We start from the raw sequence: 23,355 nt of genomic DNA, 5'->3' as shown, positions 1-23,355 counted from the left end.
CGGCTCGGGGAGGCCGGGAGCTGCCGGGCACAGAGGTGGGAGCGCTGGGCAAGAGCCGTGGAGGGGCTGTCGGGCCGTCAGGGTTCCGCGGAGAGCGGGGGTGCAGGGGAAGGGGGTGCGCGGGGGCTCGCGAGGGCGGCTGAGGGGAGGTGGGCAGGGATGGAGTCCGGGGAGCGCGGGGCTGGGGGAGGATCGAGGGTCCCCTCACACCCTGCAGGGGAAAGTGCCGTGGGGAAGGGCGGAACGGGCCGGCGGAGCTGCTCCGTGCCCGGGGCCCCGTGCTCTGAGCTGAGAGGAAGCAGACAGAACCCTGTGTGTGACAGAGGCCTCGGGGCACCTGCCATGGTTCCCTTCTCCCTCCCTTCTGCCAGACTGCCCCGGGCGGGTCAGCTCGGCTGTGAGCTCCTGTCCAGCCCAGTGGAGCTGGAGCGGGAGGAGCGGCCACACAAAGGGGAATTTGCTTCTTTCCCAAGCCCTCGTTTGGGCTGTAACTTGTGCGCGGCCACATCAGGTCTTGTCCTGTCTGTGGAGGTGCCAGTGCGAAGATCCAGTGAGTAAATTCCTGCCGCACTGCCCACAGGTGCTCGCCTGTGCCCTGCAATAGTTTCGCGTTAGCAGGAGGTGCGGAGGAGGATGTGCTGATGTTGGGCAGTCCTGATGTGGCAAAGACCCTGCTGAGAGAAGGGGAAGAGGCCACCTGTTTGCCAAGACAGATCCAGTCACTCCCCTGAGCAGGCTCGGCCTGGGCAGCTCCCTGCAGAAGGGAGCCCAGTGTGAGATAATATAAAAAACACATTGTATCTTCGACTTTAGCTCCCCTTCCACCTTTTAGTCTCAACCCTGCAAACTGCCGAGTTTAAAAGTGACAGGGCAGAGGCTGCTTTCTTCTATGAAACTTCCCTTGAAGGGTTGTCCTCTGGGTTTCCGTGTCCAAGAAGGTTCCGTCAGAGTGGCAAAACTGGGGTTCACAGGTTAGGCAGCACTGCTGGCAGGCTTATGCTTTTGCCAGAGAGTTTTGTCAGATTTGCAGCTTTTGGCCCCAGAACTCACTAAACAGTGTTCCAGAAGAATATTTTTTGCTTCATGTACATACAGACACACCAACATGCAGGTAATCAACAGTGGTTTGAGGGGGTGCTCTGTCACATAGAAAAATAATTAATGTGTGCTCAGACATACACAATGTGCTTATCACCTTCACGACTAAGGACTGTTCTTTCCTCTTCTTCCCCAAGGAAACATGAGTTGGTTAGGGAGGAAAAGAGGAAAGCCCAACAGAGGAGGAGGACGAGGGAGAGGAGGCAGTGGAAGACGAGGAGGCAGCAGTGGCCATTCAAACAAGCCTCAGCTTGGTGGAAGTAGGAAATGTTCAAGCAAAATTTGGGACGATGGAGATGATTTTTGTCTCTTTGAGGAACCAAGGCTAGAATCCAGGTATTTTTGTTGGTTTGGGGGGAATTGGCACAGAGGTGCTGGGATACATAGGGGTGGTTTGGGATACTTTGGGCCATTTGAGATACTTTTTGGATGTTGACATACATAGACATTTGGGGCTGGTTTTTGGACATGTTTGAATACAGGAAAGAGTGAATGGGTGATGAAAGTGTTTCAGTATGAAGCAGTTTTTCTGTGTCTGTTTTGGTTAATGTTTTATGGATTTGATACGTAGGAAAGTGTTTTATTTTTTAAAGATTATAACCTCTGATTTTCTTCTTTGGTCATTAAGTAATTTCAGGATGCTTTTGGTCAGAACACATTAATAAACACAGGATATTAATATTTGTGTATTACAAAACAGAAGAATGGAAAATCAGCAGTTTAAAATTATTTTAGTATCCTGTGTGTGTTCTGACTCATCTAGCTTAGAAATATACGGTTGTTTTGTAGTCTAAGAACAGCTTTACCTAGCAAAGTGTTCAGTAAATCATTTTGGATTCGACACAGGATACAATACATATATGCACATGTGTGTGCAGATAAAGACACACAAATCCTGGTCACATAAGAGTGAATCCAGATGAATAGCCCTTAGATTATGGATTTCTCTTATTTTGATTTTCCTGCTTTGAATTACAAGTTTGAGCCCCAACATCGCAATTCAGTCAAGAACATTTGAGCCAGGCAGATAACTCATGGTTGTGTCCTATTTTAATTTCCAGATCAAGTGCCCCTGCCAGAAGAGGAGGGCAAATGAAGCAGAGACCTGAAGCAAGAATACCTCTGCAGACCATACACATGACATCAGAGAACCAGAGAAGAGTGAAAGAACTCCTTCAAGAGCTGCAAGGACAGGAGCTGGCACCTGAGTCGGAGTTAGTTTAAATAGAGGCACTACTTCCAGCTTCTCTACATGAGCATGCTTTAGCAGGCATACCCTTAGAAATGGCAACAGTATTTTTCCCCTTAACTTTTAAGTGTATCTCAAATCCTGTGGTTTTGACTCTGCTTTGTTCTTCTACAGTATTAATTCTGGGGAAGGGGTAGCCAAATCTTCCATTTAAATGAAGGATTTAAAACTGCAGAGGCAGAGTTTTATGTCTACTCAACATTTTAATTTTGTTTAATTTTAACTTGATAACTCTTTTAATCAGTGTAGCTGGAGAAGATGATGATGAGCCTGATTACCTTGATGATGAGCAGTGCTGGTCAACAGAACAGGAAGCTTCTGATGTAATGCCAAGGTTGTCTGCTGAGCCAGCTGAGCACAGAATTGTAGACAGTGAAGTGTCTTCATTTGCTGTGCACAAACTCTCCAGGTGATGCTTTATTGAATAATTTGTATCATGAAGAGGTAGATCCCTGGTCTCAATACTTTGTAAGCCCTCCTTGTGTTCTTCATCCATTTTGCTCAGATGTTAATAATTAGTCAATACTTTTGCTTTGTTTGGGAGCATTTTGTATGTGACAGCTTTTTCTGAGGAGTTTAATTTCTGTAATTAAGTGGGGAAATCTAACCCTGAAACTATTGAGTGCTGCATTCTGAAGTGTGAGGCGGTGCCAAGCGTGCTCTCTTACTGTGAGCCTGATTAAGTAGGTCTGTGGTTATTTTGCTTCATGTGAGCCTCTCTCTCACTCCTTGCCCTGATTTCTCTATTTTGGTGCAGGTATGGTTTTGACTGTGAGCGTTGTAGGGCAGTGCTGAGATCCTGCAATGGTAATATTGGGGCATCATTGGAGTATTTGCTGTTGCAGTGCTTCTCTGAAAGGTACGGAGAGAAGATGCAGATTTCTGAAGCAGCTGCTGAGGCCAGTCAAGAGGAATGTTTAGAGCAGAGGCAAGAAGAAGCTTTTGCCCTTCGATCAATTTATGGAGAAAAATTTATAGAAAGGATTAAAAATCGTGTTTGGACTTTCAACTTGGAATTGGGCTACCTAGCACACAGGTTCAGTAAATCTAAACAAAAAAGTACAAGGGACACAGCAAAACAGACTTCAAAGGAAATATGTAAGTTTTACCTCCAAGGAGGCTGCAGGTTTGGTTCAAAATGCAGATTTAGACATGAATTCCCTCCAAACCATCCACTAAACACATCCAAGAACTCTGCAGATGATGCTCACCTCAGATGTAGTGATGGTCCCATCTATGAACTTGAAGTAAGATTTCCTGAGGAGAACAAGTATCCTCTTCAGGCACCTCTCGTGGCAGTTTACTCCACTGATGAGAATCTGCCTCTTGCTTGTCGTTTGCACATTGCTGAATTCCTCTTTGGAAAGGCCTTGGTAGCTGCAGAATCTCATGAGCCAGTGGTGTACACCTTGGTGACTTGCTTAGAAGATGAACACGAGGTCAGCGAGCTCCTGAGCAATACTCACCACAAGTTCAGTGTTCCTCCTGTGTCCCTGCTGGCAGCACCTCCTGTAAAGCCACTGACAGAGAATGCACCTGCTTCAAATCAACAAGCTGAAGGTACAGCAAATCTTTATGGTTTCTGGGCTGAGAACAGGTAGAAAGATTTAAAATAAAAAAAAAAGAGACAAGGCAGAGAGAGCCCCTAGTTCCAAATCTAGAGCCATCTGTTCTAAATCTATTCCTGGAGATTGAAGTCATGTGGTGAGCCAGATCCATGATCTGTCTGTGCCTCAGGAAGTTCCTTCTGTAGTCAAGCTGCAGCAGAGAGGTCTTGTGCTGGCCAGAACTGAGTTCAAGAAGCACAGAGTTTGGTTTGGTAGTGAGTGATGTCCATTGCCACACAATCTATGGAAAGCATTGAGAGATGTGAGCTCACTAGAATGGACCAGAGGAAGTGTGCTTGCAAGGGAGTGGGAAAGGTTGTTTGTAAGCTCTGCTATGTCTGTGACTCATCAATTCAGAAAGCTCCTTTTTTAGATTACTTAAAATTACCAACAGCTCCTCAAAATTAACTTACAAAGGTGTATTTAAGTCTGAGCAAATGTGGAAAGTGGTTATAGAATGTTGTTCAAGGCATCATCCCTTTCTATTTGTGCTGGTGCAGGCAGGTTGATTTCACAGGGAGAGAGTTGAGTCTTGTGTCACTTGTGGCAGGGTGAGTATTGAGCTCTTAATTCCAAAACTACTTTTATCTAAGGCAAGCTTTTTGAAGACAGTGTTCAAGAATAACTGCATCAAGTTATAGAGCTCTTAAATAGTGACAAACTCTGGTTTTGCTGCAGTAAGACCAAGTACTCCATTTTTTTAACACCTCTACAGAAAGACAGCTTTGTTCGAGAAACTGAGATTCCAAATAATTTTCTTTAGCTACAAAATATTCCTTATGCTATAAAATACCCTTTTTTGGTAAAAGTAGCCTTAAAACTTTCAAGGGCTGGCTGACAGTTTGAGCAAATCCTGCTTCAGTTGACAGGCAAAGGCACTGAAGTACCTGGTCCAGTTTCAGCTTTGGTTTAAAAGTACTTGGCAGTGACTTAATAATGAATTAAAACTACCCTAACATGTAAGCATTTTGTGCTGCACAGAAGTGGTTGTGTATGGGAGAAGTGAGCTGAGGCACATGGAAAACATGCAGCCACCCAGACCCTGGTGCAGGGGTAGGGACAAGTGGGATGGGGCTGGAGAAACTGTGGGTGATTTGGTGAGGTGAGGGGAGGTTTGCTTGTGGTGCTGAACTAAATGCATGTCAGAAACAGTCCTGCAGACCCAGTCTAACAAAGTTCTTTATTGGGAATGCTGCTGGAACATGTCTCTTTCCTTCACTGCCCATTCCTTAGTAATAACAGTATTTAACTGTACACTCTTTGTCTCAAGCCTCAACAGTGTCAGAGCCTCAGGAAGAAGAGGTGGTAGCAGAAGAGGAGGAGGAAGAGCCTGAACAAGTTGTTGTGGAGAATGAGAGTTATGTGAACTTGAAGAAGAAGCTTTCCAAAAAGTATGATGTGCAGGCAAAGTCTCTGTATAACGAAAATGTTAAAATCTGCGCACAGTTTCAGCAGAAAAAGGTACAATGTGCAGAACATAGTTTTGTTGCTTACTTTAGAGAAATAAATAGTTAAGAGACAAGCTGTTGTTTCAGATGGCTCTATTCCATCCCAGTGGTGTTCTTACTGCTGTGCTGTCTGGTTTTGTCCATTAGTCTTCCAGGCACTTTCAGTCCATGCTGTATGAAAGACAGAAGCTCCCTGCATGGCAAGAGAGGGAAAACATTTTGGGTTTACTTGAGAGTCACCAAGTTCTTGTTGTGAGCGGCATGACAGGGTAAGAGTGTGATTGCACATACAGACTTTACGTATCAAAGTTTACACAAATAACATGAAATACGATCCAAAATTCTGGGAAGGTTGGGATGGTGGCTTATCTGTGACCAGTGTGATCAGTGGCAGCAGTTCTAGGGAACTTCATGTGAAGGATCACACTAATGAAACAAAGCAAATTTCCAGTGGAACGCAGTCAGTTTATGTGGGTGGAAGGTGTTAGATTTGTGGGGTTTTTAATTAACTTCTGATTTCATTGTGCAGATGTGGGAAAACCACTCAGATTCCTCAGTTTATCTTGGATGCTTCTTTGCAAGGCTCTCCAAGCAGAGTTGCAAACATCATCTGCACTCAGCCTCGCAGGATCTCTGCCATTTCTGTGGCTGAACGTGTAGCCAAGGAAAGAACAGAAAGGATTGGACTCACTGTTGGATATCAGATCCGTCTGGAAAGTGTAAAGGTGCATACACTTTGCTTGCCGGTTTTCATTTACTGCTATTAAAATGTGCTTAGCGCTTCTCTTGTGTACAGAATCTCTGCCCTATACCTGCCATGCAGTGAGATAAGCAAGTTTGTATCATCTATATTTGTAAAATATTATGAAACACGTTCTGTATTTTATTTTATCTCAAGTTGCACAGTTCAGTTTGCAGAATGAGAGTGCAGTGCTGTGTCTTGCGGGTTTGCTTTCTGGTGAAGGAGGTGAAGGGGTTTTAGAGTGTGAGTAATCCTGCTGTCCTTTGGAAGGCTGCTGCCTGCTTTTCTGCCTGTTGCCATTCCTATGTGTCTCCCAAGTGGAGACTGAAAGGTGCAACTACAGCCAGGCAGAAACTGCTGGGTTGGAAGTGAATATTTGTCTGTGTTGCAGCTTATTGTTTTTTCCAAGAAGTATGCTAAAAAAGTGACTCGCCAAATCTTCCTAGGGGGAGAGATCTGAGTTTATCAGAAAACAATATCCACAGGAAAAGCAGTTTATATTTTTTGATAGGTAGCAATGCGCCTTGGTAATAAGCAGGTATTGTCAGTGTCAGTCAAGAAATTAAAATCCATCTCCAGCAGGGCTTGCTCGTTCCCTCTCAGTCAAACCTGGCCCTGAGCTGAAACCAAATGCTTTACAGCAGCACATACTCTCTTTGCACTGTGTTAATTTGCCCAGAGTCAACTGAATGCTTTGTCTTACCCTTCAAGTCCTCAGCTACCAGGCTCTTGTACTGCACTACTGGTGTGCTGTTGAGAAGACTGGAAGGAGATCTGACTTTGCAGGGAGTCACTCATGTTATTGTTGATGAAGTTCACGAAAGAACAGAAGAAAGGTAAATAATCTCTTATCCTGTAAGTGAAATGAAGAAACATAGTCAAAAGTGGCTCAGGTGCAAGTAGCTGATCCTGTGGCAGTAATATAGGATGGTGGAAGGAGTCTGGGTTTAGGTTCTTGTCTTTGGGCAGTAGGAAATTGTGCTGCAGCAGCTTGTGAGAAAGCACATCTCTCAGAAATTGCTGTGTCTCCAAGGCGCCCTCACATTGCAGCAGTGTTTCAGAGAAGTTTTGAGTGGCACTTTTTAACCAGAGCTGTCTGTTTCTTACAGTTTCCTTGTTTAAGCTTTTATCAAATACCATAATTTATCACATGCCTTTTTAGGTTTCTTTTTCCCCTGATGCAGACTTCAGCAGAGCAAGGGACAAATGCTCACATTGGCTTCCAGTCTGTAGATTTTGCTAGACAGTCTCATCCTATCCTCCTCTAGCCTCCTGCAGTTTTACCTCACTTGCCTGCTGATCACAGGCAAAAGATAAGGTCTGTCAGTATCTCTGTAAATTACGTGGCAAGTGTCCTTTTCTTTTTGGCATGTTTTCCTTGTCAAACACTGCAGTGCAGTGGGTTTCTAAGAGGCTTTGTCTCTTACCCATTATTCTGCAGCTCGGGTGGTATTTTAGCCACTTACAAGGGCTTATGTCTCTCAAGGATTCTTCTTTCTTATTTAAAATCACTTCAGGCCAGTCTTCTGGTCATGCTACAAAAACTATAAATACATAGGGAAAAATACAGTGAGCAGGGAGGGGTGGGTAAGTTTAAGTAACTCTTTCAGTGAAGAACGGGAGCAAAAAGGACTCATCTGTTATTTTGAGTTAATTCTTATCTGATTTTCTTGTGTTGTCATTAATGTAAGGAGTTTAAAAAACTTTTTGTTCAAATGGTGTTTTGAAGTAATCCTGACACTCCACTAAGGGACAACCAGAAAAGAATCAGATTTGCAGATTGCTTTTGACTAGGCCATTCAAACAAGCTCAGGCTTCTGTGATGGTGTTGCTGTGCTGTTGAAAAACACTAGGGAGGTGGACAGAAGGGGGAGAAAAATAATTTGAAAGTTAATGCTGAAGACATTCAAATGTTCTTTTGCCTGTTCTCTTCAGTGACTTCCTGCTGCTGGTTTTGAAGGATATAATGGTTCAGAGGCCAGACCTGCGCATTATACTGATGAGTGCCACCCTGAATGCTGAGCTTTTCTCTCAGTACTTCCACTCCTGTCCAATCATTAACATACCAGGTGAAAACCATTTATTTTTACTGCCATTCATTGTTTTAGAGATTTGTTTTCACTATTTCTTCTTGCAAAGTGTTTCCCAATTCAAGATGAGGATGCGTACCAGAAATTCAATGCCAAAGACTTAGAGGGAGAGACTGATGAGATTTAGGAGAGAAGGGACTTGGAAATGTTGTCACTTTTGTGCTGTCTGTATACCAGCAGAATTTCCCTTCTCATAAGACAATCATTATATGGTGTGTGCATGACATGGTTCCCTGGATTAGTTTCACCACACCTGAGGATTCTCCTGTATCCTTGTGAGAAAAGTATCAGTGAGAGGATCCATCTGGATGTGTACACGTTTAGCCCAATGTGCCTTTTAAATTGCTGAGTTATGACGTGGAGCAGCAGAGGAACATGGGTGTGTTCCCCTAAGCATGTCTGCCCTTCTCTGCCTGTGTGAGTGCATTGTACATGGTACCATGAAATCCTAGATTGGTTTGGGATGGAAGGGATCTGAGAGGTCCCTTAGACCCCCTGCCATGGGCAGGGATGCCCTATCACTAGGCCAGGTTGCTCAAAGCCCCATCCAACCTGGCCTTGAACACTCTGTGCTTGGAAGACACCTGCTGTTTGTCCTAGTCAGAAATTGTGTTGAAGAGTGCAGTGTAGATAAGAGCTATGAAGCCAGTGTATGTCATTATAACCTGTATAAAATTACAATAGTCTCTGATCTTTTTCCTCTTTTTTCCATGCTGTTGTGGCATGTGTAGATAGATTTATTCTAATGCTTCCTTTCAGGTCGAACGTTTCCTGTGGACCAGTTTTTTCTGGAAGATGTGATTGCAATGACAAGGTGTGAAATTCACACATTCTCAGATGTATTTGGGTGGTGATGTTGAGGTTGCACTTTTGACCTTGAGACTGCAGTAGTTCTGGCATTTATATAAGAAGTAAATCCTCTCAAATCTCCATCATCACCTGCACTCTTGGAGCTCTGCTAAAGCACTTGACCTTCATATTATCTATGATTTATACAAAGTTCCTCTCAGACTTAAAAAAATATTTTAGATACCCTATCTCTGTAGTTAATTATTAGAAGGAGATTGTTAGGCTCCTTTCTACACTACCAAATGTTCTTCTGCTGTCCAGGTATGTTTTAGAGGACAGCAGTCCCTATAGGAAGAAGGTCAAGCACGAACAGAGTGGGAGACACAAAAGAACTGCATTTGAAGAAGTAGAGGAAGACCTGAGGCGTGCTGGCCTTCTGGAAACCACTGACACCGTGGTCAGAGATTCAGACCCAGACCAGCAATTAACTCTGAAGCAGCTCCTTACACGATATAAAGGTGAGCTCCTTCATAAATTTAATAAATTGGCACAGAGACAACATGGGATATTATCACTGTAAGCTGAATGCTTGTCAATAATTCAGAGTTTTGTACTTGTGAAGTTCTAGATGAGAGTAGAGACTTTCTGCCAGTTTAAAGAAAAATAAAAGAGAACCCATTATTCTCTTAAACTACAAGCAAAGGTCTTAGCTGAAACTAGTTCTTAGCATCTGAAAATGGACAATTTTCATCCACTGTTTCTTTCCATCCCTTTTCAGATGCCATGTTAGTTCCACTTTACTCTCTGTATCTGTACTTGCTGAAGCAGCTTTGCTTGAGGCACAGCATGGATCTGCCCTCTTCAGGTCTAAGTCAGGTGCTCTTTAAGCAAAGCTGTAACTGGTCCCATGCATCCACAGATGTTTTTTACGAGACATGGATTTACTGCATCTTTTATTTTTTTTTTTTTCCCAGGGGTTAGCAAGTCAGTGTTGAAAACAATGTCTGTCATGGACTTGGACAAAGTTAATCTAGAATTAATTGAAGCCTTGCTGGAATGGATAGTTGCTGGCAGACATTCATACCCCCCAGGTAATTTCATTGTCCTTGGGTGATAAGCGGAAGAAGATTCTTGGAAGTTTCTTGGACAGCCCAAAGCTAATGATTTGCATGCAGAGTTTCTGTAGCTACTGACTATTTTTGAAAAAAAAAAAAAATCTAGTTGAGTTAACAAGCTTGTGATATACATGGGAGAGGGAAGGTGAGAAAATTGTCTACTTTGAGAAGTCTTTTGTGAAGGACTGTTACAACCTGTGTGTTTTTTTAATACAATAATTGCACATTAATAAAATATTGTGCTGTCCTTTTGGTTGAGTGATTTTTAATTTTTTTTTTATCTACATATATAGGTGCTGTGTTGATATTTTTGCCTGGCCTAGCAGAAATCAAGATGCTTTATGAGCAGCTTCAGACTAATGCTCTTTTTAATAACAGGCACAGCAACAGGTAAGGCAGGAAAGCTCCAAAACTGTCAGTCTTTATCCATAAATAAAGAGTAATTTCCTGCACAAAGCCTGCCTTTATCCAGGGATAAATTAGCTTGATTACATGTGTGAGCTGACTCCAGTCAAGGTAAATCCTTTTCTATCTTGTTTGCCCTCTCCTTTTGTTTTTCACCTCAGCTCAGGAAGGTCAGTTGTTGAAGTTCTCAGAGACCCTGGTGTGGAGTGGTTTCTGTTTTGTGCTCTGCATGATCCAGGCTGCTGACATTTCAGAATGTTTGCTGAATTATGTGTAGTTGAGTGGTTGTGTTTGGCCTTGGATGGTTACAAGGAGAAATAACACTCTGGACAGTATCTAGTGAGGCAAAAGTGTGTGCAGGCAGGTTGTTCCCAAGAAGGAAGAGGCGGGAGATGCGCTGAGCATCATGTCCTGTTGTCCTTGCAGGTGTGTGGTTTATCCACTTCATTCCTCACTGTCCAGTGAAGACCAGCAGTCTGTGTTCCTCAGGCCTCCTGCAGGAGTTACCAAAATCATCATCTCTACCAACATTGCAGAGACATCCGTCACCATCGATGACGTGGTCTATGTGATTGACTCTGGAAAAATGAAAGAGAAAAGGTACTGGCATTCATTCCTCGGGGGTTTTGTAAACTGTTTTAAGCCTTGAGCTTTCCAAAGAGCTGGGAAAAACTGGAAGGAAACTTTGTCTGCAGAAAGCTGCTACAAGGTGGAGAAAGCCAGTGTAAACTCAGATCCAAGTGCAGGGGTGGGAATTGTATCCATACAGAAGTTCGCAGCATCTGCCTGCTCAGCCTCCAGCCTGTTTTCTGTGCACTCCTTACAAGGGCAGGTAAAGGACAAGGGGTAAAATGGCTTCAGATTGAAAGCAGGCAGGTTTAGATTGGATGTTAGGAAGAAATTCTTCACTGTGGGGAGGCACTGGCACAGGTTTTCCAGAGAAGCTGTGGCTGCTCCATCCCTGGAAGGTTCAAGGCCAGGCTGGAGAGGGCTCTGAGCAACCTGGTCTAGTGGAAACTGTCCCTGCATGTGGCAGAGGAAGTTGGAATTGGATGATCTTTAAGTTCCCTATCTCTTGCTCTCCTGTAGATACGACCCAGGCAAAGGAATGGAAAGTCTGGAGGACACCTTTGTGTCCAAGGCCAATGCTCTGCAAAGGAAAGGGCGGGCAGGACGTGTGGCCTCGGGTGTCTGCTTCCATCTTTTCAGCAGCCACCACTACAACCATCAGCTTGTAAAACAGCAGCTGCCAGAAATACAGAGAGTGCCCTTGGAGCAGCTCTGTCTAAGGTGAGCTGTCGTGTTTCTTGAAAAAGCCAGTGTGCAGAATGTCCCTCCTTTGCTGCAGGGAGCACCTGCCACAACCCGCAGCAAGCACCATCGGCATGCAAACACTAAAGGAAGAGGCCTTCCTGTCCCTGCTGCATGCTGTGCACCCCTTTGTACTGAAAGGAAACAAAGCAGCACAAATTACAGTAGTTTTGCAGTAAAAACTTTATTTCAAACCTCAGGGTACTAAATAGATACCTGTTTTTACAGACTCACTACTCCACATTGCTTCCTGACTTCAGCTTTGTGTTACCAACTCTCTTCTAGGGAGGTGCTCTTCAATGCGTGTTTTCTGTTTGCCTTTTTTCATTCTATTTTTACAAAAGCTTGTTTTTTTTAATCCTGTATATGGAACTAAGCTGCTTATTTTCTTTCTTTGTTTTTTCTTTTTAACTTTCCATTCCCTCCTCTTAAGAATTAAGATCCTGGAGATGTTTTCTGAGCAGAGTCTTCACTCTGTCTTATCACGACTGATTGAGCCCCCCAGGACTGAGTCCTTGCAGGCATCAAAGGTGCGACTGCGGGACCTGGGAGCATTAACTCCAGAGGAGAAGCTCACTCCTCTGGGATACCATTTGGCGTCGCTGCCTGTGGATGTCAGGATTGGCAAGCTCATGCTGTTCGGCACCATCTTCCGCTGCCTGGATCCTGCGCTGACCATAGCAGCCAGCCTGGCCTTTAAGTCACCTTTTGTAAGTATTCTTATCCCGAGGGCCGTGGGTTTGTGCAGCAGCAAAATGCTGCTGTGACTTGCAGCACGCTACATTTGATATTTAAATTATTTTTAGCCTAAATTGTTTATGTGTTAATGCAGTGCTTGTTAAAACAGTTCAGTTATAAGCAGAAGTTCATGTGGTAGCAACAAGAGTGGTATTTATATACAGTATAAACAATGAATATTATTTTTGATTTTTAGCTAAGAAGTGCACACATTTTGTCTGAACTTGATGTGAAAATTACTGGTAATATAAATTGTGAAATAGTGATAATGATGGAGCTGACATGTCTGAGCTGTGAATGCAGAGGGCGGTTTGGATCTCTGTGCCTTCACTGTCACTTCTGCTTTTTGAATCAGGTGCTTTTTTGAATGCCTCATATTTTATGTTAGCCACAGGGAAAATTTGCATTCTGACTGTGAGCTGCTGTGAAAATACCAAAGAGAATGTGCCATGTAGCTCTAGAATGGCTCATCCAAGTGGTGAGGGAAAGAACACACTAACCCTGTTACTGTCTGTCTAGGTGTCACCATGGGATAAAAGGGAAGAAGCAAACAAAAAGAAGCTGGAGTTTGCAGTAGGAAACAGTGACTACCTGGCTCTTCTCCAGGCCTATAAGGTGAGTTAAAACTCAGTAGCCTCTCTTGGGGTTTTGTGATGTGTTTGAAATTCAAGCAGAAATGTTTTATTAAAGGCTTCCTCCCATCCTTTAACTCAGGGATGGCGTTTAAGTATCAAAGAGGGCTCTCAAGCAAGCTACAACTACTGCAGAGAGAACTTTCTGTCAGGAAGAGTTCTTCAGGTAGGTCAGTGTTTGTGGGCTGGCACAGGGACTGGCAGAATCCCAGTGACAGAAATAAAACACTAGGAGTGACTCTCCCTGCTGGGGGTGCAGCCATCAGAGCACTCTTGTCTGTTGTAGGAGATTGCCAGTCTGAAGAGGCAGTTTGCAGAGCTGCTTTCTGACATTGGCTTTGTGAAGGAAGGATTGAGAGCCAGGGATATTGAGAAGAAGTGGTCCCAAGGAGGTGATGGCGTGTTGGATGCCACAGGAGAGGAGGTAATTCACAGCATTGCATCAATGCTTCAAAATGCTGCTGCAGTTTTTCATGTGGGCTGTCCTCAGGAAGACTAGGGCCAGAGATGTCCTGGGGTTACATGATAATCAGGGTGATCAGGGTTTGGTAGTTGTAGGATTCCTGTGCTTTGGGACAACTTGTGCTTGCTTTCCCGAGGGTGCAAGCTACTTTGTAGCCAGATGGCAGAGAACAATGTGGCTGGGCACCGGGATAGTGGTGGCCAATTTGTTCCATTGATAGTAGGGGGAAACACAGCCCAGGTCCAGCCTGAGGCCACAGGAGCAGTGACTTGTCCTCTGTAAAGCACAGGAGTGCAGCTGTAAAAGTGAACCAATTTCAGGAGTTCAGTCATTCCTGGAGCAGGGTTTTACCTTTTGACACTGAACTGGAGGATCCCTAATGATTCCCTATTGATTTCACAGGCAAATTCGAATGCAGAGAACATCAAGCTGATCTCAGCTATGCTGTGTGCTGCACTGTATCCCAATGTTGTCCAGGTAAAAAAATGCTTTTTCATTGTTTTGGTCTAGCATATCTACACAGCCTGCTTTCATTTGGGCTCAATGGGGCAGCCTTGAGCCTGGCTTAAGTTGCCAAAGTTTGCTGCATGTGGTGTCAGAGCACCAGTTTATTGCCTGAGACTGCTGCTATTCCTACAGGCTGATTACAGTGTCACACAGAAGCCAGCAGCCAATGGGAAGAAGACACTTAAAATTACACCTTTTTAGAAGGCTGAGGTTACAGAGGAAGTAAGGGTTGGACAGCACCTAGAGTTTAATACCTCCCTCCAGTAACTTGACATGTTGCTGCTACAGAATTTCTGGTTTTGAAAAATTGAAAACATGAAGTTAAAAGGTTTTCTGGTGCAGCAGAGTTTTATAACTTTTTTCCTTACCATACAGGTGAAAAAGCCAGAGGGTAAATACCAAAAGACCAGTACAGGAGCAGTCAAAATGCAACCAAAAGCAGAAGAGCTGAAGTTTGTTACTAAAAATGATGGTTATGTTCATATTCATCCTTCATCTGTGAATTATCAGGTCGGGATGCTTCTTTCTGCAAAGCATGCTCTCTTTTTATAAAAGAATCACTTTTGCTTGAGTGTTTAAAATTACACTGAGGATCCCTATTGATGTTTAAAATAAAAAATCTTAATGATTAACAGTCCTGTGCTAGGGCTGTAAATAATGGTGCAATCCTGAGTTATAAGTGTCCTCCTGGGCACAGAGTTAAACAGCAGCCTCTGGAGCCAGCAGCTGCTGGCAGCTCTTTTGGGTCCAGGAGGGTCTGTTAGGGCTGCAGGTGCACTTCAGGCACTTGCTCTCTGCTGCTGCAGAAGAGGCAGAGGCAGGAAGAGCAGTGCCAGTCTGACCAGGCTGTCGCGTCCCTGTCCCAGACCAGGCACTTTGAGAGCCCATACCTGGTGTACCACGAGAAGATCAAGACGAGCCGAGTGTTCATCCGGGACTGCAGCATGGTGTCTGTGTACCCGCTGGTGCTGCTCGGCGGCGGCCAGGTGCACATGCAGCTGCTCAAGGGGGACTTTGTCATCTCCCTGGATGACGGCTGGATTCGCTTTGTGGCTGCCTCTCACCAGGTGAGGAGGAGGAGGGGCTGTCCTGGGAGAGCTGCAGAGCTGGGCTGCAGATGAGCTCACCCGTGCCTGTTTTCCCGTGTGTGTCAGGTGGCTGAGCTGGTGAAGGAGCTGCGCTGCGAGCTGGACCAGCTGCTGCAGGATAAAATCAAGAATCCCAGCATGGATTTGTGCATGTGTCCCCGAGGCTCTCGGATCATCGGGATGATTGTCAAGCTTGTGACCACACAGTGACATCAGAACAGCTTTCTGTATGTAAAGCATCACCCATGGCTGCTGCCTGAGAACAGACCAAGTAACATCAGTGTCCTAACGTATTTATTGGTCCAAAATGTGGCACTCACCTCTGGAAGAACAAGCTGGCAACTGTAATGTTGAGTTTTGGGGCTTTTTTGTTTGCTTGCTTGTTCAAAATAAGGTGGCTTACAGTAGACTCTGGGAAATGGGAAAATAGCAATTCTTCCAGAAGGAATAGAAACCTCTGAGTGTTTTTTATGGGACTGTGCACTGGCAGTAGTGTTTTCTGGTAACATGAACACCTGCTAGCCAGCTGTTTCTTGTAATAGTCATGGCTGGAGGCAGCATGTGACACAGGCAGCTGCTCCCAAATTGGTTTAAACTCACTTCTATATTTTGACTAAGACTTTACTGAGGTAGTTTTGTCTGACTAGGGGTCCTGTTTGCAGTTCAACCCAAAGCCCTTGTGCAAGTGAGCATCTTTAGATTTGTGTCAAGAGGTTCTGAAATTCAGAGGATGTCCTGTGGTGAGGAGATGTACTGGCTCAGTCAGGGTGGTTTTGGATCAGTGCAGCTTGCTGTAGTGACAAGATAAAACTCCAAGACAGTGTTTGAAAGAGTGAAGGAGAGGCTGTTCCAGCCCTTCCTGCACTGGGAATAAGTAAGAGCTGAGATGGACTGCTGTAGTGCATTAAAACGAACTCTTGGGCAGATGCCATTGCTAATTGCTAACGTTCTGGTGAGGTAGTCCTCCCACCACCCTGCACAGCTGGAACAAAGCCTCACTCTTGGAAGCCTTCAGCCAAACTCCTGCTCTGAGGACTGGCCTGCTCCAGTGTGGGGTAAAATGCTGTAGCAATAATGAACTATTATTTCCTCCCTTTGCCCTTGCTTTTAATTGCAGTGCTGAGCATTGCTGCAGCCAAGCTGCTCAAATACCAAGTGCCTTAAGTGACAGGACTGGGCTGTTCACCAGAATGACCACTGGCCTCCAGCACCAGTCTCATCTACAACCTTCAGAAGCCTGAGGAATGTGAGTGGAGGGAGGGACATTGTTTGGAAGAGTTTTGGTTTTTAAAAAAATACACATTAATTGTTTGTAGGAGTTTCACACCAACAACCCTCCTGTGAGGAAGATGACAGGAGTATCAAGACCAATATCCCTGTGCAGAGAATGGCCACTGCAGCTCTGCTGGGATGGATTAGCCCCCAGCCAGCTCCACTCCCTCCTCCATCCCACCTCCACGAGCTGGCACCAGGAGGAGGAAGGATGTGATGCAAGAAATTCACATGCTGGGATAGTTTAATAATAAAACAAAAGCCACACACAGCCATAGCGAGAGAAGTGAGGAATTTACTCCCCACTTCCCTTGGGCAGGCAGGTGTTCAGCCACTCCAGGAAAGCAGCACGCTGTCCTTCCTATCATTCCTAAAATTACCTGGTACTCCAATATTTCCTTGCTATTCTGATAACAGCCATTATCAGCTGCAAAGATAAAGCAAATTGGCAAAAATCCTTCACTGTTTTATTATTTTAGTAATCTATCCATGGTGATACGGAGTTAGTCTAGTTTCCCAAAGCAACCACAGCTCAGCACAGCAGCAAGGCCCTTCGCTGGGTATGCTTCACTGCCGGGATGGAACCAGGCAGACAGGAGGAACTTGAGCTCTCAATTCCCCATAGATCCTGCTACTTGAACACAACCTGCAAGTTGTCCTTAGGATCAACACAGAACCCCTCAAACTTCCTAAAAAAGGTATACAGACACAGACATACAGCATAACACGCAGGAAACACCTGGCACTGGTACCTTTTCCTCTAGCTGGTGCTGCATAGGGATGTGTGCCTGTCACAACCTGTCTGCTGTTTTTCAGCCCAGGGGCACACTGCCTGCTTCCCCATCCCAACCATGAACAGCAGGATTATCACAATTTATTTCTTAGTTAGAAATGCAGTTTATTTCAATGCACCAATAAAAAAAAAAAAAGCCCAACATATTCAGATCACAGAACACAAACACAACAGAAGAGTTTTGTATTAGTCTGCTAACAAGACTTTTAGAAGATAAGAGATTCATGCCAATTGCTAGTCAATAGAAACTGCTTTCTAGGACTAAGCCCTTACATCACAAAATCCCTTATAATGTAAACAAAATAACTTTTTTACTAAACTTCTTAAATCTGAACCCATTCTTTTAGGACTTTCATTCCTTCAAGGGCTTCCTGATGGTGAGTGACTGAAAGGAAAAAAAAAGATAAACCATTAAAAACAACTCCTACAGCAAAACCAACAGAAACTGCATGCTACCTCAGGCTTCCTCTGGAGTTCTGCCCCTATTTTCATTTACAGTTCTCAAATAATGAAAGAAGTGTTGTATTTTACACTTCAACTTAAAAACTGCTTTAAGCTTGAAAGCTGAAGACAGAGCTGAGACATCAAGCCTGCTCAGAAACCTCAATTCCATCCCATAATTCTCTCTGGTAACACAGGAAAACTTCTTCCTTCATGGAGCACAGTACTGCTTGGCAGCTGTGCAACTCCCGAGCCTGCAGGAGGCACCAGCAGGAATTGAATCCTACAACACTTCATTGGCTTGCTCCACACATTACTCACTTGTTCCTTAGATTCCAAATTCCTCAGGAACATTTCATTAAAGGTTTCCTTAGCAGCTATTCTTATTCCTTAGCTATATCATGACATTCTAACTGCCAGCAGCAGGAAATGCCTATGAACAATTCATCTCATAGTTCAGATTTAGGCAAGTAAATATCCTGAGCTCTTATCCTTGCCCAAGTTAACTTCTCTAGTGCTATAGAACCATAGGACCGACTCCAGTTCTAAAACATTCCTACCTTCTCTTTGGAGAGGGTGATCTCGACTTTGAGCGGCTGTTTAAAAACAAACAAAGAGACCAATCAGCGTGACTGGTACACTTGGGTACTCTCAGCATCCACTTCTGACCATTTAAAACCAGAACAATTTGATGCTGTTAAATGCATTGACACTGCTGGTATCAAGTGTACCCAGGTACTTTAAGCAAGAAGCTGCAGGTGAGAAGGAAAAATGCTGGAAGCCGGAGCCCTTGGGAAAAGAGCAACACACAGCTTCAAAGCTGCTGTAAATCACAGTAACCCTGCAAAGCAGGAGCAGTGAATCGAGCAGAGTTAGAGAGAGGGAGAACTACAGACACTTAAGAACAAAGGTAGGAGAAAACATGCCCCAATTCCTGTCAATAGTATTTTTTATAAGTAACAAGTGTAAAACATCAGTATGTAAAATCCTGGAAGAACTGCCTACTGTCCCACAAAAAAGTCAGCTGTTCAAAAAACCCCATAATGTATGAAAAATGTTTTTCAAGTCAGCTATGAAAAATAAAAAAAACAACCCTGCAACTGAATTATCAGTCCAAACAGAGTTTTTGAATCATGAGGAGAAAAAGACTAAGAACCCCACCAAAAAACCCCACCAATGAAAACAAAAACCAACTGAGTGGTACTTGTATTTGAACGCTCACCTTTTAGCAGGTAAGCCAGATTTAGATCTACCATGAGACTCAGACCTACAACAGGAGAAAAATAAAGCTCAGCAAAGCAGCCAGTGAGCATGCAAACACATGGAGAGTTAGCTACACCAGCAACAGCAAATTCACCCCACGCAGCAGCACCAACCACAGAGAGAAGGCTCTGGTGCTGCAGGCCTTCCCCAGGGCCTTCCAAGGGAATCCTCCAGCTCTGAGTGCAGAGACCCCAACTCATCCGAAGGCACGAGTGCAAGCACAGGAAGCTCCCCAGCAAAGCTTCAGCTGCCAGTTCCACAAAACACCAGACCAGACTCCCACACTTCCTTCCTACCTGCAAGTATCCCTTCTAGAAAGGGAAGAATAGTTTCAAGTGTCATAAAGTATTTTAACAGTATATTAAGAGCCTGGAATCAGCCACAAGTAAGTGTGCATGCTGAAGAGCTGTGCATTCTTCAGATCAAGTTCTCAATGCCAGTTTCATTCAAGCATAATATAGATTTTGCACCAATATCTGGCTACTAATGAGTAAACTATTCCAAATTTATCTCAGGAATTAAAATCTACTTGAACAGTGAAACTTTCCTCCCACATTTATTATGTTACTTTACCAACTCAAATATTTGCTTTTACTTAAAACTGTCTTCCTAGAGTGTCAGAATTCAATCTATCACTAGACATCAGAATGCTCTGTTCAACACACTTGGCCACAAAAGCAAAATGCTTTAACTCTATTTCTGCTCAGAACTGTTTTTAAAGGGTAATCAAAATTCACCTTTACCTGCTCTATTAACTTATACTGCTGGCACATGTTAAACAAAATGTTATATGTCACTGCTTTGAAACCTTCCTGGTCACTATCCTGAGCCACTGTCTGTCCCATTTCCTCTCTTGTAACAAGTAACTTTTTAATGGATTACAGTTACTGCAGATGGGAATGCTCACAACCACCCAGAACTGGTACTGAGCATGAGCATCTCTCACTGCTAGGTAGAAGGCAGCACAGCACACAAAACCATCCTCAATGTACTATATACCTAAGATTTTAAAAAATTCTGTCCATAGACCTTAAATTGTACACCACTACTTTTTGTCCATGAAAAGGCATAAATAATATTAAGTACAAATATTGCTCTGCTGGACAGCCTTATAAGTGCTTCCAAATTCCCCCTGGGGGAAAAAAAAAAAAAAAAAAAAGACCACCACAACCAAACAACACACCAAAACCATTACTGGTTTGAACTCAAACAAGTGTCTCACCTGCTTCGAGGCCATACAACAGACCGGGACCTGGAGCGTGACCTGGACCTAGATCTGTAAAAAGAACAATGGAAGCTCTACTACCACATGCTTCATACATGTGAGACAGAAACCAGTTATTGTAAATGTCCCAGAAGACTGAGAACTTTGCTGATCTGTTGGTTTTGCAGAAGTAATTTTTATTATTAGAAGGCTGTAGCACCTTTGTAGCCATCCAGGTAAAATGAATCCCACTGTCTTACTGGACTAAGCAATTACACCCTGTACACAAGCTGAATTTGGAAACCTTAACCATGGAGCAAGACTGCAACTCTGGTACAATGTTAGAAAGAAAAAGTAACATCTCAGACACAGCAGTTCCAAAATTATATGCTTAAATTTTAAACAAAGTATTCAGAGTAGCTCTTACACAGGTAACACCATAAAGGTTCCTACCAACCTGTGGGCTGCAAAACAAACTTATTGATTACATTATAAATGCTAAATATATATATATATATATATATACACATAGATAGATACTTGATATTTCAGTGTGTCCTTCAACAATGCTGTGGGTTTAACAACAACCACATACCTTGACCTTCTTAGAGAACCAGAGCGGGACCTGCGGGGTGAGAACGATCTGTATCTGCGAGGAGACATCGACCGGGACCTGCGGTAGGAAGCTGACCTGGATCTACAAAACAAAGCGAAAACCAACCCATCACTTCAATGTAATTTTCACAACAGCTACAGAAAAAGGAGGAGAGGCCCGCAGAGGAAGGAGTGGGAATGAAAACAGAGAAGGCAGAGCCCTACCTCCTACCACGGCTGCGGCTGCGTGACCGGGAATACCTTCTTCCTCGGGACCTCGAGCGGGATCTGGACCGGGACCTGGGTTTAGGTTAGAAAAAACAGGTATCAGCAGACAGCTGCAGCAACCCACACCTGTGAGGCCCTGCTGAAGTCAAAACTTTTTTCAGACAACTAAAAAGAGAATTTAAAAAAAAAACAAAAAAATAAAAACCAAAAACCAAACAAAACGAAACAAAAACACACCACTAGCATCTGTCAGTTGGAAAAATGTCTGGGCCTACTTGTCTTGAGCATTTTTACTACCTAGAAAAATGTTAAAAGCTGAATTACATTGCAGAATTACATTAGAATAGAAAACACTGTAATGCGTATTTAAAATAAACCTTGCAAGTTTGCAGGTCGACCCTCTTTGGCCCAAGGTCTAGCAGATCTAGACGATCTAGAAGTATCTATAGGCGAGCGCTGCATCTAGGTAGGTGTTCTCTTCAATCTAACGACGATCAAACTGACAGCCCAATGAGCCAGGGTGAGGCTTGATTGACGCAAGAAGATTTTTCTAGGTGGGAATGTGGTCAATCTGGTGTTCCTCTTTCTAAACCGGAGGGGGGCCCCAATTGAATGCCAAATTTACTGTTTACGGCGGTCACCGTCTCAAATTTTCTGCCCTTAAAGAATAAGGTGAAGCTACGTGTAGATGGCTCGAGGGGATCTGGCCTCTTATGCTGATCACCTCAAGGTCTAGGAGGATCTTAAGTGTCGGATTTGCAAGGCGCCTCAGCATGAAATCTTAAGGCTCGTGACATTCTGAATCAAGGCGACTGACTCAAACGAAGAAACCTGAAAGGTTTTGACCAGGTTGATTATTAAGATATTAACATTTTTTATGTATTAGCAAAAAAAAAAGTTTGTGATATACACCTGTTGACTTACAATAATTAGAGTTAAAACTGGTGTAACATTGTGTTCTTTGCTAACAAGAACTAGACAAAAGCGAGCTGGCGAAGCAACGCAGCCGCCCCGGCCCCGCACGTACCTGCTCCTCCTTCGGCGGCTATAGCGGTGACAGTCATAGGCATAGTGGCCTTTCTCACCACACTCGTAGCATCTGTCGTTGGGGTCGAAGGGGCGCCGGGCAGGGGGCCGGTCGTAGCGGGAGCGGCGCGGCATCCCTGTGGAAACTTCCACTCTGACCCTGGAGCCGCATATTATCCTGTAAAACACGGCAGCTATTAGCCAAAAGAATATTCTCCTCTGATGCGCTCAAGCAACACACATGAGGAATCTATTACTGGTGTGGCGTGTAAAGACCGAAAGCTACGGCCCTCACAAAAGTTCCAGACATGCACGTACTTCCCATCGAGGCCAAGCACTGCATCTTCGGCATCCCGGGGGTCTTCGAACTCCACGAAGGCGAACCCCGGCGGGTTCCTGGCGATCCACACGGTTCTCAGAGGTCCGTAGTAGCTGAAGGCTCTCTCGAGCTCGCCTTTGCCGGCGCCCGTGCCCAGGTTCCCCACGTACACCTTGGTCTCTGCGGGGACGAGCGGCCGCCATGTCAGCGCCGGGCACGCGGCCGCCCCTCCCCCGCTCCCTCCCGCCGCCATCTTGGGAGCCGCGTCCATCTTAGAGCGCTCCCGCCGGGCCGCGCCCGCCCTGCGCAGCCCCCGCGCCCGCGGCGGCCGCCCCCTCCCCGCCATTGCCGCCTCCTCAGCGGCCGCCCGAGGGAGCGACCACCTTCTCCCCCCGCCGGAGCGGCACGAGCTCCACTACTCCCGCCACCTTTCTCCTCATCCCCCTGCCCGAAGCAGAAGCCCCCGCGCGGCTCTGAGACTCCCCGGGCTCCCCGCCGTCCCCACCGTATCGCCCGTATCGCGACATCCTCCCGATGACAGAGGAGCCCGGGCAGGCGCGGCCCTTATATAGAGGAGCAGCCGCTGCGCCTGCGCGCCGCGCGCGGGGCGGGCCGGGGCGGGCGCGCGCGGCCTCGCGAGAAGCGGTTCCCGCGCGCGGCCCCGCGGCCTGAGGAGACGTGAGGGGGCGCGGCGGCCCCCGGGCTGCTGAGCGCAGCGTGCCCCGCCAGCCCCCAGCGGCAGCTCCCGCCGGCCCTGAGGGAGCCACCAACAGCGTTTGCAGCGTGTGGCACCCCTCACGCGTGACCCATCATGGCTTCTGCCTGTGCCGAGCGTGAAGGAGCTGATGCCATGGGTCTTACTCCACGTTCAGGAGTGGGCCCTGCCTTGGAACAAGGCATCCCCCAGTTGCTCCAATTCCCTTATGATGGCTC

At 45.2% G+C, this 23,355-nt stretch overlaps 2 protein-coding genes across 6 annotated transcripts; one reads left to right on the top strand and one right to left on the bottom strand.

Annotated features, from left to right (window-relative positions):
* The first annotated feature begins 6 nt into the window (after positions 1 to 6).
* Positions 7 to 17,012, top strand: DHX57 (DExH-box helicase 57). 4 transcript variants are annotated; one of them, XM_085576164.1, is made up of 24 exons: positions 7 to 35; positions 1,236 to 1,434; positions 2,160 to 2,312; positions 2,592 to 2,756; positions 3,193 to 3,907; positions 5,225 to 5,415; positions 5,550 to 5,671; positions 5,932 to 6,127; positions 6,856 to 6,980; positions 8,080 to 8,213; positions 8,994 to 9,048; positions 9,345 to 9,541; positions 9,998 to 10,114; positions 10,432 to 10,528; positions 10,970 to 11,143; positions 11,633 to 11,833; positions 12,288 to 12,564; positions 13,112 to 13,207; positions 13,307 to 13,390; positions 13,511 to 13,648; positions 14,090 to 14,164; positions 14,570 to 14,704; positions 15,061 to 15,261; positions 15,349 to 17,012. In XM_085576164.1, the coding sequence occupies exons 5-24, from the start codon at positions 3,220 to 3,222 to the stop codon at positions 15,490 to 15,492; spliced, it is 3,447 nt and encodes a 1,148-aa protein (XP_085432290.1). In that variant the 5' UTR covers positions 7 to 35; positions 1,236 to 1,434; positions 2,160 to 2,312; positions 2,592 to 2,756; positions 3,193 to 3,219; the 3' UTR covers positions 15,493 to 17,012. The 4 variants fall into 4 exon arrangements, with proteins under 4 accessions (XP_085432290.1, XP_021394252.3, XP_085432288.1 ...); XM_021538577.4 differs by having other exon boundaries at positions 3,105 to 3,907; XM_085576162.1 differs by having other exon boundaries at positions 7 to 1,111; positions 3,105 to 3,907.
* Positions 17,000 to 22,961, bottom strand: LOC110474841 (serine/arginine-rich splicing factor 7). 2 transcript variants are annotated; one of them, XM_021538592.4, is made up of 9 exons: positions 22,928 to 22,961; positions 22,422 to 22,602; positions 22,105 to 22,281; positions 21,075 to 21,149; positions 20,851 to 20,952; positions 20,274 to 20,327; positions 19,011 to 19,055; positions 18,349 to 18,384; positions 17,000 to 17,732 (listed from the first exon to the last, which is right to left on the bottom strand). In XM_021538592.4, the coding sequence occupies exons 1-9, from the start codon at positions 22,947 to 22,949 to the stop codon at positions 17,708 to 17,710; spliced, it is 717 nt and encodes a 238-aa protein (XP_021394267.1). In that variant the 5' UTR covers positions 22,950 to 22,961; the 3' UTR covers positions 17,000 to 17,707. The 2 variants fall into 2 exon arrangements, with proteins under 2 accessions (XP_021394267.1, XP_031360059.1); XM_031504199.3 differs by lacking the exon at positions 19,011 to 19,055.
* Positions 22,962 to 23,355: the final 394 nt, after the last annotated feature.

Source organism: Lonchura striata, chromosome 3 (assembly GCF_050655825.1).
Source record: "Lonchura striata isolate lonStrDom1 chromosome 3, ASM5065582v1, whole genome shotgun sequence".
Taxonomy (NCBI): domain Eukaryota; kingdom Metazoa; phylum Chordata; class Aves; order Passeriformes; family Estrildidae; genus Lonchura; species Lonchura striata.
This window is presented reverse-complemented; position numbering and strand designations above follow the sequence as displayed.